The following is a 15,394-nucleotide window of genomic DNA, read 5'->3' as shown; positions in this document are numbered from 1 at the left end:
AAAAAGAAATTAATGTAAAAACAAAAAAACAAAAATCAGAGTTTAACAAAATAAGATCATGGTAAAATAGAAACTGCAGGAGCACAGTAAAGCACTTAAACAAAAGCAGATACAAAAAAACGATAAAGAAAACCACTAAATACAATTAAACTGAAAACACAACGAGAAACACAAGGACAAAACATGAGATTCAAAGGACAATGATGAGTAGAAGACAAATACACAGAAGACATAACCAGACAAAAGAAATAGAATCTAAAAAAAACAGAACCTCTTGTGACTTCGCACCAATCTCATCGGCTACCTACGGGCCTGCTTTTACTTTAGCGCTGTATCTTTGTGTTGCTTGTTGCACAGCCTCACAGCTCCTCCTCTCCTTTGCCATCTTGTCATAAGTTTAGCAAGCACCGTAACCGATACCAAATGTAACGTGATGCGATGCAGCTCAGTTCATATCGGCGCAGTACACCAAAGAGCGTACCCGGGGTCGGTGTCATGAGGCGTAACCTGGTGTTTAATTTGTGCCCGTGGTGCGCTCTTTAACAAAGCCCAAACTTTAATTCTGTTAAAAAGACGAATCTGTCTTTTATGCAGTCGTGCAAAGATAATCTGATTTTAATTCAATTATGCGAGTTAGTTGCGGAGGGCACAGGCATCGGGGTGTTTGTCGTAAGAATGTTCTGACATTGGCGCAGGTATGGGGCAGCTAGCATGTTAATTAATGATGAAGATCCTGACAATATGCGGAGGCATGACAGCGTTAAGCCAGTCGGCTGCTGCTTCCTTTGCATATTAATAGATCCTTCATTATTATTTAATATGACAGCTGCTCCAAGGGCTACCGTCAGACCTTGTCTCTGTTATTTGCTGTTTGGTGCTCCCCGTGTGACACCGCCACGCTAGTCCCCATTAATTCTTTGACGGGTTCTGCTTTTTTTTTGTTTGCTTTTGCGCTCCCAATGATTCGTACCTGTGTCTATACCAGTGTCTGAATCTAAAGGTGACTTTGGGAGACTATACGAGGCGGGATTGTTTTGTTTGCATGGTAATGAATGCAGATTAGTAACCGAGTGGAATGTTGACGTTGACTTCCTGCGGCTTAATGGACTTCCCTGTCTTCCTCATTACGTCTGCCGCGTCAAGCCGCGGGTTCTGAAGATTTGACAATTGATCTGTTGGAATGAAACAATTACTAGAAGAAAGACTAAAGAGAATTATGCAGCAAATCGTTTAGCCAAAGTCAGAGTGGTTGTTTGTCCGACAATCAAAAACATCTGATCCATAGTTTCTTTTAAAAGGACGACTTTGTAGTTTCAGATTTGTTTTTATAGATTAATGCATTTTCTGATGTTGCAATGTCACCAAAAGTACAACGCATTTCTGAATAGTATAATCTCGAGGTGTCAAAAGAAATAAATGAATTGAAAACGGATCGATTATCAAATTAATCCACAACTAGTTTCATAATTGTATCATGGCAGGAAGCACAAAACATAGCAATACTATGTGCCCAAAAATAATAGAAAGCTGTTTCATATTTAGATCACATTAGCCATTGCAGACCTCAAACAAAAACAAATTTGTTTGATTTGTCAGATTGGTACCAAATTCGGGTCATGAGTTCCAAACAAGTTTTCTTCGCTAAAAACTAACTCCTGTAATAATTAAATCATCTGACCTATGAACTGTTTGACATTTGTATTTTTTATTATTTTTTGGACAATTTCCAGGCCTCACGCAAATACAAACTTGTCCAAGATAATTCGTCCAAATTTGAACTGTGTATCCTCCGTTGGTGTAGTTCATTCTAGAAAGTTAGATCTCAGGAACAGTTTGTTCACAGTTTCAGGTCTCCCCCAAACATACATATTCACTTGCTTCACCCGACTTCCAGCTTTGACGGGCACGGGCGAGGAAATGTTTGTTGCCGCTTGCCGTCTTAGTAAACCAAACAAGCACTAAACAAACAGCAATTAAAAGATCCTCGGCAATACTCACAAATGTTAAGGACGGAAAGGCTGTAGCACAATAAACCACATCCAAAGCTACGGGTGGGGGCACGGCGAGGTGTACTCTGCACCTGATTTGTGCGGTGAATTTATCACACAAACAGCCCGGGAGGTGATTTCAATATTTACTCTGCAGTCTGTTCTGCATACGTCTCATTTGGGAAACAGTTGACTCTTGGCTATTATACACAAATGAAGGTTGACCTTCAGGCCAGGCAGAGGCTACATTCATTATGTGCACAAGTATCACCTTCTTATGGGCCTGTGACTTTTTTCCATCTGACTCCTTTTGCATATGGAACAGCCGCCCGCAAACGAGAGGGCCATCGGTGACATGATGTATACAGTGCGTCAATATGGTCCCGATGTATTTTAAGATGCAAACAAGCTTCGAAATTATATGCGTAGAATGACTCTCACCATCTGCCTATCAGCTGGGAAGGAGAGGATCTTCTGCCGGGCTCACACGTTTGAGTCCCACCCCTTCCCATGTGTGCTAAAAGCCGCTACTGAGGGTGACAATAATGCAAAGACAAAGCTGCATATCAAGTATTGCAGTTAAAGGCCAGGTGATATACTCTATGGTGGATCGGAGTGATTCCACTAATGGCCGCTTTCCTTTTATATATATTTTTTTTGTCTTTTCCCAATCGTGCATCTTTGATGTTGTTGGCGCAGAGAATCTGGGGACTCTCCCGAGAACGCACGTACTGTACACGCAGGCCCGTAAGAGCTTTAACACTATTTGTCCCCACCGCTGGAGACAACAGGCTCATGAATAAATATTTCAAGTCACGTTTGATACAACCAGTAGCCCCGAAAGTGCCGCAATGACAAACCGGATGCTTTATGATCTCTGCAGTGCACTCGCCATATGTGTGTCTATTATCCCGCGTATACTAGATAATATCCAATCCATTTTTTGAAGGTCCAGGCATGCTCCCCCTCTGTTTAAAAATTGGAAGAGTTGTCTCGGAAAATCTATATTTAGGCACCCAAAATTATCTTGGCACTGGAAACGCTGGTGATGTTGGGCCAGCTCCATATTTTTTATATTTGGAAGGATTTTTTTTCTGAAATTGATTAAATCTGTGACAAATCCTCTCAACTACAATATAAATATATATATTATATATATATAATATATATAGATATGCAGATGGTAGTTCCATCACTTCATAGTCACTTTTTATATTCGAATGATACTACCTGCTTATCGACAGATTGACTTTCCAGTTCACTCTGACCACGTGCTGTTGCTGGTGCGATGCTGTTACTGTCGCAGATATTGCAGCATCATTTCAGGACATATTTCAGCATCTAAAACGAGAATCTTTAATTTCATGCAACTTCCACAATCTCCATTTTATTCCCACATTGCATTGCTTGCTCCACATCCAAGAGATGTGTACCCTGACGACTACAAGGAAGGAGCAGGAATGCTTTTGTGCTATATTCTGATTATATTCTTTACCGTTTATACAATAAAGATGAACCAGTGGTCCATCGCCTTTAAATTGTGGGCTCTTCTCTTAGGGGGATTGGAAGAAAGTGTCACATTTGGGCCCAGATGACTGCTGGCCCACTAGGCAGATGCTCCATTCACCAGTCCACACCTGGTTATAGGAGATCTGTGATTGTCATATTATAACTCATAAATTTAAATTGTAACACAACAAACAAAAAATGCTTACATCACGTGCATCCTTTTCCCTTGATCCCACAAATATTTCATTATAGAGGGCGAGGCACCATGGGGGTGGGTGTAGCCTTCATCATAATCGTATGATATGATCATCATGACAGCCTGCTGTGAAGATATCGTGTGTCACCTCATGAAAAAGCACGTACATGCTTAGTCCCTATGGGGTATACAATTATTCATTGTTTTACTCTTTCACAAGTGCACTTTTTTCATTCATTTGCTCAAGCAGGTTTTTTGCGTCCCCTGGCGGACTTGTGGCACTCTGTAGCTAAGCAGTATGTGCTTCCTCTTTTTCCCTCTTCAAGGTCTGACGGCGGCAGCGGCGGCGGCTGCCAACGCGGCCATCGCAGAGGCCATGAAGGTCAAGAAGATCAAGTTGGAGGCCATGGGCGGATACCATGCCAACGCCAACCACCATCACGGGGCCGACGGTGAGAATGGAGACCTCAGCTCCGGCGTCGGTGAGGACGCATATAATGAACTGTTATAAATACAGTCATTCTCAGGAACAACAATTGACATAATAATCTTGACCAAAAACAAAATTTTTAAATATATATTTGCAAGCTTTGCATTTTAAAGCGCAATACTTCTTAACTTACCAAGTCGCTAAAAACAAATATGACGGTATATTTTTGGGGATTTAATTTTTTGTTCACTAAGTAACCAACAGACAACAACTAAAACGTTTTCCTACTTACCGTATTTTCCGCACTATAAGGTGCACCTAAAAACCTCCAATCTTCTCAAAAGCCGACAGTGCGCCTTATAATCAGGTGCGCCTTATATATGGACCAATATTGAGCCACTACAGCAGGCGTGTCCAAAGTCCGGCCCGTGGTCCAAATGTGTATATCTTATACGTATATGGACAAAGTTTTAAAATGGGCCATTCATTGAAGGTGCGCCTTATAATCCGGTGCGCCTTATATATGGGCAATGTTTTAAAATGGGTCATTCATTGAAGGTGCGCTGTATAATCCGGTGCGCTTTATGGTGCGGAAAATATGGTAGTTTTCAAAATAGGTAACGACAACTTTGACTGCCCTTTTTTTGTAGACTGAAATTGTGTCTGATTTTCTTCCAAACCCAAACCCACTGAAAATGTAAATATAATGTCATTTTTATTATGAGAAGTGAAATACTAACATTAGCTAATTTGAGCTAGCTGAAAAGCTTTTTCAGGATCCGTCTTGTTTTCCTCACCTGACACATGAGATTGTTGTGTTGAAGGTGAGAAAAAAAAAAACACAACACTCTTAAAGGCTAAGTGAATCCGTGAACACAATTTCCCAAAGCTATCAGGCTTTTAACAAGGCCTAATTGAATTGCTGTGAGAGCTTTGGGTTTTTTCTTCTCTCCTTTCGCTATGCGCCATTCCAATTAATTATTAGCCCTAAAATGCAGAAGGATTTTCATGATATCACACAGAAGCACTTAGTGTATTAAAGAGAACGATAATAGAGCAGATCCACCAGCCCGTTCCAAATTATTAACCAAATGTATTCCCTGTAGCTTTGACTGCTAAATGGAAGCTTTTGGATTCACTTACTGCGACTCCTGAATACATTTCACCGGTAACACTTGACACCGCGCACGAAAACAGGATGTGTTCTCAAAGCCGATTTTAACAATGCGGAATGCATAAAGCGTGAGGTCATCGCTCTGAGAGAATGGAGTGTGTAAAAAAAGAAAGACGGAAGAGAATAGGAGCGCGCGAGGTCACGGAAATAAAGATAAATGTGAGCACCAACAGCAAGGCTACGGCAATGGAGCTAATAAGAAACTCTTTTATCTTTTTACAATTTAAATGGTAACCTTGAGCCCAGCCACACTGCACTAGAATCGTAATTCTAGCCGGCGAAGGGCGGTAGCGGCTCTCAGGTGCGTCCGGCATTAGCTTGTGAGTGAAATATATGGCGGTGACGCCTCTCGGCCCCATCCACAATCAATTGGATTCTTTTTCCTTTAATATTTACCCGACGCGATGAGACCATGCTCGTCTGCATGGTGATGAACAGTCTGCCAGTGGCGTTTGAAGGTGACCTGTCAGTGAGTATGGACAAATCTCTCGCTCGCAGAAATGTAGAAAATAAATCATTAGCTCGACAGGGCCACTCTACAACCCCCGAGCGCCCACCTCCTCCTCATCTCGCCCCTGCTCTCACTCACTCTGTGCGGATTTAAATCAGCTCAGATTTATGATTTGAATTAATGCTTCGTTTGGTCAAAGAAATGGTCTCGGAGACAAATGATGTTTGGTACTGAAAACCATCCTCATATTGATTACCGGGTGTCGCAGCAATCTCGTGTTTATATCAAGCACTCGCCTGTGACAGGGGTGGCCAGCAGGAGTCATCCTGATAATACGCCGCAGAGTTATTGCATCGTTTCTTCATCCGTCTCTACCCTTGGATTATATTTAATACCATTATTAAATCCACCTAAATACCAACTTGTGTGATAACAATTCAGCAACTATTTGAAAATGTCTAATGCCACCTTTTCCACTGCTCTCGACACAGCTTTACTCGATGCTAATCTACATACGAAGCACAATTCTAGCCTACCTACCAACATACCTAGCCTACCTACCAACATACCGCACTGCATCTCAGTACCAAATTTGTTCAATGTAACATACTGTCTACACATGGATACCCTTGCATTACCTACCTATTTACTGACCGTACCTATCTATCTACCTACGTTTTTACACACCTACCTACCTATTGTACCTTCCTCCATACCTGATCTACCTTTGCCAACCTATTGTACTAACCAACCTACTGTTACCGACCTACCTACCTACCTACCTACCTACCTACCTACCTACCTACCTACCTACCTACCTACCTACCTACCTACCTACCTACCTACCTACCTACCTACCTACCTACCTACCTACCTACCTACCTACCTACCTACGTACCTACCTATGTACCTTCCATCTTCGCAGCGTTTTCTAATCTACCTACCGACCTACCTACCGACCTACCTACCGACCTACCTACCTACCTACCTACCTACCTACCTACCTACCTACCTACCTACCTACCTACCTACCTACCTACCTACCTACCTACCTACCTACCTACCTACCTACCTACCTACCTACCTACCTACCTACCTACCTACCTACCTACCTACCTACCTACCTCCCCCCCTCCTATCATGTCCTTACCCTCCAACCTATAGTATCTACCTTCTGACCTTCCTGCTGTGCTTACCCCACCTACCGCCCTTTTTTTACCCTCCCCAACGTAACTATATACTTCCCACCTCCTTACTTCCCACTCTACTTTACTACTATCCCTACAAACCCAACCCATCTATCCTACCTAAAGTACCTTTAAGGTAACTAAAGGTATAAAACCCCAATACCCCACCGACCAACTCCACCATACCTACTCTACATGCCCTAGTCTACCTGTACCCCTTATATATACCTACCTATCTTTACCCTGCCTACCTCTCACGCTACCTACTTACAAAATCTTTGAGGCAGGATATATATACAAGTATATGTGACCAACCATGACATTGATATAATTGAACTACATGGCTCTATTAAATCCCGAACCTCTTCGCTACAGGTGGCTCCTCCGAGTGTTTGTGTGAGGCGGCTGAAAGCCGAGCCAGTCTGTGAAGGACACTCTGTTCCATTTGTAGAGTTGGATCGGCGGTCGCTGTCTTTGTGTTGATGTAAATTCAACAGCCTAATGTTTCTCATTGCATTAAATATTCATCTCAATTAGCTTCCTGCTTGCATCAATGTTATTAATTATAAGAAAAAGGAAAAACAGCCGGTTCCACTCTTAAACCAAACAACGCAAACATCCTGAGCAAGAGGGGAAATAGTTTTGAATGTTGGGAATATGTGATGAGAGACAAAGAAATGAGAAGTGTTTTTTTTACGGGAACGAATGGGGGGTTGCCTGTTAGGAGCAGCCCTCTCCGAGCTCACTGGATTGTTCCTGCGCCTCTCAGGAAATGCCACAATTACAGATCACAGACCAAGCAAAACACGTGTGGCGCTGGGCCTTGAGGGGGATAAACAGCCCCCACCACCCACTACCCTCCCCAGCCCTCCTCTGTGCACTGACCCCAGCCACAACCTTCATTACTGGGAGAGAAAATACTGTCCGCTGCCCACTAACAAACACCTGCCAATTCCATGAGAAGGAATTGTTTTTTTTCTTTCTTCTCTAGCGTGGAAGGAAAATAAAGTGTTTCTCAGAAATAGAAGTGGGAGGTAAAGATAACAATGTTCAATCTCTCCTCCTTTATTATTTTATCAACATCCATCCATCCGTCTTTTACCCCCTAACTCCACTTCCACCCTTCTCATTGGCCACCGGGTGCTTGCCACTCTACTCGTCCAACTCGTCACCACGCAGCTCTAATGGAGCTGAAATCCCGCTCGTAATTAGATATGGGAATTCTGACTGTCATCAGCCAGATGATGCCACCAACCAAAGAAACACAAGAGGGGACAAGACTGCTAAAATGCACCACTTCCTAATCTACTTCTGAGCAGTGGAGACTCAGGCGGTGACCATACATACTGTGCAAGACCATTTTCTTTCGCATGCCAGGCTCAAACAAATGTCCCTCCACACCAGTGGAATTTTACGAAAAATGATTGACCACATTAAAACATATTTGCAGACTCTCACTGATGCTATAAGCCCTTGAGTCTTTTAAACAATGGCCCAGCAAAATACCTGCATCAGAGCTGACATAGAAGATCGACCATTTGCTTTTTTCATAGAACCCAGCTAAAAGGAAGATTGTTGCAATAATCAGACAATCGATTCAGCTCTTTGGGATGATCCCAAAAGATGGAAAGAATAACACCATAGGACAGGAAGTGGCACTATTACGGTACACATCGTCGCTGACCTCAATGCACGGTATAATATAGTCGAACAAGTTGCCAATAATGAACATTGTGTTTATTCTTTATGAAAATCTGCTTTTAAAACATTCTTGGAAACATCACGTTGGTTTTATGACAACCACAGTTTGACCCGAGAGGGAATCAATCAAATTGTCATTACTTCCTGTAAGATTATTTCGTTCTTAATTCGACCGTTGTCAGATTTGTTCAACCTTAGTTCCGCTGTCGAGTAGACACGGTAACCTACTTCGAAATCCCGAATCACCACCTGCTCAGTTGGCGTTGTCCACGTACCTGGAATGTTGCCTGTGTGTCAGTTTAAGGGGAAAATGGCAAGACAAGGAAGAAGCATCATTCTCTCCGTTCCAGGGTCATCAGGCTAATTTCTGGCAGCCCCACCCTCATGCTTGCATGTTAGAGCATTTGTCTGGGTGTGTGTGTGTATGAGAAAAGGGGGGCTCTGGCCCCTGAGAGCGCTCTGTGAGGAGACCACAGCTGTACACTCCCAGCAGCTAATTGGTCCTTATCTAGCTGTCCCATTCATCTTCATTTTTTACCAATTACTGAGCATTATCTGTGTTCTCTGTTGGGTTTGGGACTTAATCCTTTTTGGTTAAGCTGACGCTACAGCTTGCAAATTTCAAATTGAAAGGATGAAGACAGAGCATAAAGGAATGGAAGGCTGGTGGGGAGGGCAGAAGTCATGCTAAATCTAAACTAGAAAGTTCCCATTATCCTTGGCCGGTCGATAACAAATGGCATCACGTGAAAGAGAAATGTAAGGGATCAATTATCGGCGTTTATAATTCAAGTTTGCAAACACTGCAGCCGCATTGATTAGGTTATTCTTGTTGTCGTTGCCATTATTGACTGGTTAAAACCATTTTTTCTCATCATCATCATGTCTGCGGTCACAGATAGAACGGTGCTTTAAGGGGAATCATTAATTATTTAACAGCGAGGCCTGAGTCATTGCGTTCGGCCCACAAACAGCACGTAGTCCAGCGCGCACCGCTCATCCAGAAGGTACATCAAGACGAGGCAATCTGGGACAGTTAGCCTTAAATTTGCAAGATCAATGCATAACGGGGCCCCCCTCCCGATATGGGGTCCGTGCTTGGTGACGCCAAAGAGCCGCCCAGAGCGAGCGTAGAGAGAGAGCGCTAATTACCTGAATGTTTACCGCTCTGCTGGATAGCACTTTGGATCACATCAGCCAGTCAATTTACGTCCAAATGCTAAATGAGATGCTAGGATAGCAGTGTTTATGAATGCACATATGTGTAAATGACATTATCTGATGAAAACCTTCTCAGCCCTCTTTATTATGGCCAACGTTGGAGCAACACTCATTTTACATGACAAAAAGATCTGATGGCACATCAGACACAAAAAGTGGATACGAGGGAAAATTATGTAGCGTATGTCATCTAGTGGGATCATTCAATGATTCTGCCTGTTACAAAATGTCGCTGGCATAAGTTAGATGAAGAAATTATTTGTTATAAATAGTTTTCAGGTCAATTTACTGAAATTTGATTTTTTCATGCAAGATATCTGATGGGTTTCGGTATTACTGGCCTACAGAATGCAAGTGTCCATAATCTCTTCCAAGTGAAGGCAAACAACCGATGAAAAAAATAAATTATGTCATGCATTAAGAAGCATTTCCATTGGCTGCCAAAATGTCTGCCGTTTTGTTTTGCAGAAGAAAACAAACACAAAAGTTTTGATAAACTAAGTGCTGACAATCTAGATTCATATTCTCAGTCATCAATAAAGGACTAATATTATAGGTCTGTTTGATTCCCGCTCATCTTAATTCAATGACTAAATTAGTCATTAGCGTATGAATTATGACAAATGCATTGTGAGGGATTCTCAAATTGTGTTATGTGTACCTCGAGCTCCCTTTAGTATCACGTGGAAAGAGCACTGATTTTTTTTTACAGTAATACAAATTGAATATGATTTAAAGATGAAATACAATTTGAAAAAAAAAAAGCAACTCAAATATTTGATCAACTAATTGCACGGAAGGAATTAAGTTAAAACTGAATATGTTTGAAAATGCATATTGGTAGCCACGCAAAGCATTTAAAAGTGTTACACAGCATCACAACCTGTGATGGCAAGAGGTAGAGATGACAAAACTAAACCATCAAGACCTCTATCAAACAATTATCATGGCTCCAGTGCGTGAAGAAATGTGTGGATCAGACGGAGCACTGGGAGACTCATACTGGAGACTCTCTCATAGACTCAGACAGCGAAGTGATTCATCATTACCTCCTGGGAAAATAAGAAGGAAGACAACTATCTTGTTTTTAGACCAATTCTACAATGAAATGAAATACTCTGGCCAGCATTTTAAGTATTGCCTATCATTTTTTATCTCAAACTAAAATATTGCTACATTTTAATGATATTGTTAGCCTTGCTACTTAAAAAAATAATCTATTTTCGAAGACAGGTGCACAAAAAAAATTTAAAAAAATAAATATATATATATATGAAAAAAAAATATATTTTTTTAATATATTTTATATATATGTATATACAGCAATGCAATGAGTTATGGCAAGGAAAAGTGTTTTCAATCTAATAAAAAATCTAATAAAAAATGTAAAAAAGTAAATCTAATAAAAAAAAGAAAAAAAACATAATAATAAACACTAAATTTGAGACTATACATTCATGTATGAGTAGTGGCATTGTGGCTGTCCACAGACGAGGCCACATGCAGCGATGCCGCGCCCGCACTCTTGACAGCAATCGGTTTGGTCACACTCTGCGCCAGCTGTCAGCCTCGGCTCCACTACTGCGATTTAATTAGTCTGTTTATGTCCTTTCTAATAATAACGCTCTCCGGGTGGAAGGACACATCCGAAGCGGCTCCAACCTGCTTGCTGCTGCGGGAAACTGGTGGCTGCTCTATGAATGTGGGCCACCGCATGGATAGCGGATGGTGGCGAGCACTTTCTTGTTGTTCCTGCTAGACAGAACGATGGCCCTCAGGCTAATATCTGGTATCTACCCCCATCTCTACTCTATCGTAACCTTAACCATTAGGGGATAAAGCGCATGCTGACCTGATATGAGTGTCTGGGGGCAACTTCATCCATCTTCTTGCGCAGCTCTCTTGTGGGAGCCTTTTGTCGCAGGGAAGCTCTCGAGAGCGAGTGAGATTTTAGCCATGGGCTGAATGGAATTCGATTCATGAACAAGAGCTCCTTCGCAGAGTGGTTGTGTGTGGGGGGCACATTATTGTCTGATTTATGCATTACAGCACTGTTTTGTGTTGTGGTGCTGGGAGAAGCCGTTTAAAAGGTTCAGGAACAGAAGGGTGGCAAGGTGTTGTCAAGTGAAGACAAGATGAGCAAAGAGCTCGCTCTCTTTTCTCTCTCTCTCTCTGTCTGTCTCTCTCTTTCGGATTGAGGCCCTCGCCATCTCTCCATTAGGCTGGTGAGCCTCGTGGGAGCCAGGTGACAGATAAGTCACACGTTTTAATAGACATCTCAACAGATAAATCTGATAATCATTTCTCCTCCTTAATGAAGTTTAATGTCCTCGTTCCAATTCCTCCAGCATCCATCGTCGTTGAATATGCATGACAGAGAAATGGGGAGTTGCCCGCCAAAAAAAAAAAAAAAACACACAAGCGACGCAACTGCAGAAATTACATTAACACGGGGGATTGATTGTTATTTTTCGTGATGATGCATATTGAACTGAGTTGGAGGCGGAGTTGCAAAAAAAGATGAGTATGGGAATGTTTGTTTAAGGAATGGATTTTTTTTTTTTTCATATTCGGAGCAGTCCTCAATTATGTATTCTATACATAGAGGTCTGCATTAAGGTTTTTCAGTTAACTAGTAAATGCAGAAGATTAAGAAAAAGTTATCACACGATAAAATGAGGAATGCTCAGTTACCACCGTGTTTTTCATTTGATTGTTTGATAGTTATGAGATTTTTTCATGAAAATATTTATTGTAATTATGACTTCGCTGCTGTGATATGTTAGTGATACACTACCGTCATTAATCGAGGACCCCATTAACATTTTTTTTTAATGATGTGTAGAAACGATTCCATTTTCAGTTGACCGCAAGAGGCAAAATGGCCGTCGTCTGAGATGGATGAAGACGGGTAGATTTTTCTGCTTAATTTGTAATCCACCAGCACAATATTCATCACAATGCCGTCTAAACTAATAGGGGCACATAAAATATATTAGATTTCAAATGTCAGTCTTCACCTTTGAATGGTTATGCTGTATTCATACCAAAAGGAGAATCCAGATTTAAAATTCCCGTTCAAAATAGTCAATTGTTGAGTGCTCACTTAAATTGATAGGGTCAATTAAATTGACGTTTTTGTTATTGTTGACCAAGTTGATCTAATAAAGTTAGAAAGCATATTTCAATGTTATGGCAACGTGTAATATAAATTTGGAGCTCAGGGAGTATGTTGAATTTTTATTTCCGTAGTGAGCTAAAAAAGTTGAGTAATTCTGTATCACTAACATTTTATAGGAATGACACCTTACATTGCTAAATATGTCAAATACATGCAAGATTGTAAGATTCTCATCACATGGGAATGCAGGATGAGCTCTTCCATATTGTTATTAGGCAGAAGCACTTTCAATCTTGCTGACCAATTATGTTTTTTTCCTCTTCCAAGCAATCACCCTCAAAAGAGGTTGTTTTATCGTTGTAATTGCCGTATCGTCATTACACTTGCGTGTGGCGTAATATTGCGCCGACATGCTAATGTTCCCAACTAAGCATTATCTGCGTCAATGATGTCCCAGCGTGAAAGTGTCACCATTTTTACCGCATAAACTGCTTTGCATCGCCACGTAATCACACTCTGCATTACAGCCTGGAAACCTGCGAATCACCGCCGAAAGGTTGAATGTCGTTTATTGCGCGTATCACATTTACACCAAGTGACATTGTCTTTTCAGATTGTGTTGATCTCTTCACTTTGCAAAGGTCAGCCCCTTGCGCCGCTAAATTCGAGCTGACAGAGAAGAAGAGTGAGGAGGGGCAGGGAGGGGTTGGACAGAAGCGTAGACGCATCGCCCCCACGTCTTGGCGCTCCAATTTAATCTATCCAATTAATGAAGAATGAGCTTTAATGTTGATGATGGGTGACAACTCCACTGGTCAGTTTTTTTTAAATTCATTATTTGTGTATACCAACTGCAGGAGACAATTAGGCTGCATTTACACAGCAGGTCCCCAGTTACAATTAAATGCCTATTTTAACTGACTATTAGATGTACGCTATTTTAAAGTGACACATAGACAATATTACTGTTTACATTTACTGAAGTGTCAAAAGTGCCACTAAAAAAAAATATTCTAAAAATATCCAAGAGAACATGCCTGTTAGTTTTATTGTAACATTTAATGGTCAATGCATTTTCTTGAGTTTTGATTTACCACACGTTTTAAAATGTTGCAAATTTTGGATTATAACTGGCCATAATGAGTAACTTTATTACGATGCCTAGCACATGTATTGTCTGTCATAAAAAGGAGATAATCCCATCCAGCTTCAGGAAGTGCTTTAATGCAGGGAGTGATTTTGCCATTTTAATCCAACCCATTTTTTCCCCCCAAATATGAACACAAATCCCGTTCAGGAATAAAACAACAAAAAATTTTGAGGTATACACTTTCCATTGTCAGATGCCATGAAACATAACTCCTGGCAGTCTGTTTTGGTTGTGTTGGCTTAGTAAAGCTTACACCACATCATTCACTCATAAACGGTGTCTTCGCGATACTAATTTATGTAATTAAAAACTTTCTATCCACCAGATGACCACATGAAATCCTAACCGCCATTCAACCCTCGGCGTCCATTTTCCTGCCCGTCCGATATGACAGCGGAGTGGGCCGTGATTGATAACGCTCGTCGATTTATTTCATTTGGGGAGCCTTAGTCAAATGACAACGGCTTGTCATTGACTGAAAGCAATCTTTTTAAAAGGGGGGAGCTTTTGCTAAGTATCAGATGAAAATGATTCCTCTGTCTGCTTGGGTGTCACTGCTGGAGCTTTATTGATTGGCCTTGAATATATTGCAGCCGCTGCAGTAACAGCTGCTGCTAATATCTACGCCCTGCTTACACTCTGCACTCTTGTCCACGGCACTCTTCATGCCATTGTCGCTTATCGCAGACTCTCTTTTTCCCCCTGATGTGGCAAATTTATCAGAAGTGACGTGACGCAAATATAAAAAATGGGCCCAAATTAGAGGAGCTGCTCCTCCCGGGAACCCGTTTTGCTGTCGGAGCGTGAAGACGCTAACCAGAGCCGCCATTGTCTCCTACGCTCTGCGTTATCAAACGCTGGGATGTTGGCATTGCCTGGTAAAGGTCATTTACTGTAATGAGATTTGCCACATGCGAACATATGGCACGATTATGGAGCCCTGTTCATTAACATTTGCAGCTAAGAGCCAGACAAGAAAAGCGCTTCAAGGCAGACAAAAATGTGTCTTGCACATTCTTTTCCCTCAAAGATTTCTTGCGTCGAAACAATACCTTTTTTTCCAGAACGCGAATGAATAGAAACATCAGATAATCCGCATAATTGGGAAAAAAAAAACGGCCAGGGTGCACTCAGTATAATAAATATAATTTCACACTCAACAGTAACATAAAACTTTTTTGAGTGGGAATTGAATCCACATTGCCTGCATTGAATTTGCTCACCTTCAGTCTGGTCAATATTTTCAGCTAAAAAAAAAAAAAAAGA

At 41.4% G+C, this 15,394-nt stretch overlaps 1 protein-coding gene across 5 annotated transcripts in view; it reads left to right on the top strand.

Moving 5' to 3' along the window:
* dachd (dachshund d) overlaps positions 1-15,394 on the top strand; it is a 105,499-nt gene that overhangs the window by 60,690 nt on the left and 29,415 nt on the right. For 4 of the 5 annotated variants that reach the window (XM_049728386.2, XM_049728385.2, XM_049728389.2 and 1 more), the window contains one exon: positions 4,020-4,175. In XM_049728386.2, coding sequence (XP_049584343.1) covers positions 4,020-4,175 — 156 coding nt within the window. The remainder of the gene's footprint in view (positions 1-4,019; positions 4,176-15,394) is intronic. The other variant, XM_049728387.2, reaches the window with a different exon arrangement.

The sequence above is a fragment of the Syngnathus scovelli genome, chromosome 8 (assembly GCF_024217435.2).
Source record: "Syngnathus scovelli strain Florida chromosome 8, RoL_Ssco_1.2, whole genome shotgun sequence".
Lineage (NCBI taxonomy): Eukaryota > Metazoa > Chordata > Actinopteri > Syngnathiformes > Syngnathidae > Syngnathus > Syngnathus scovelli.
This window is presented reverse-complemented; position numbering and strand designations above follow the sequence as displayed.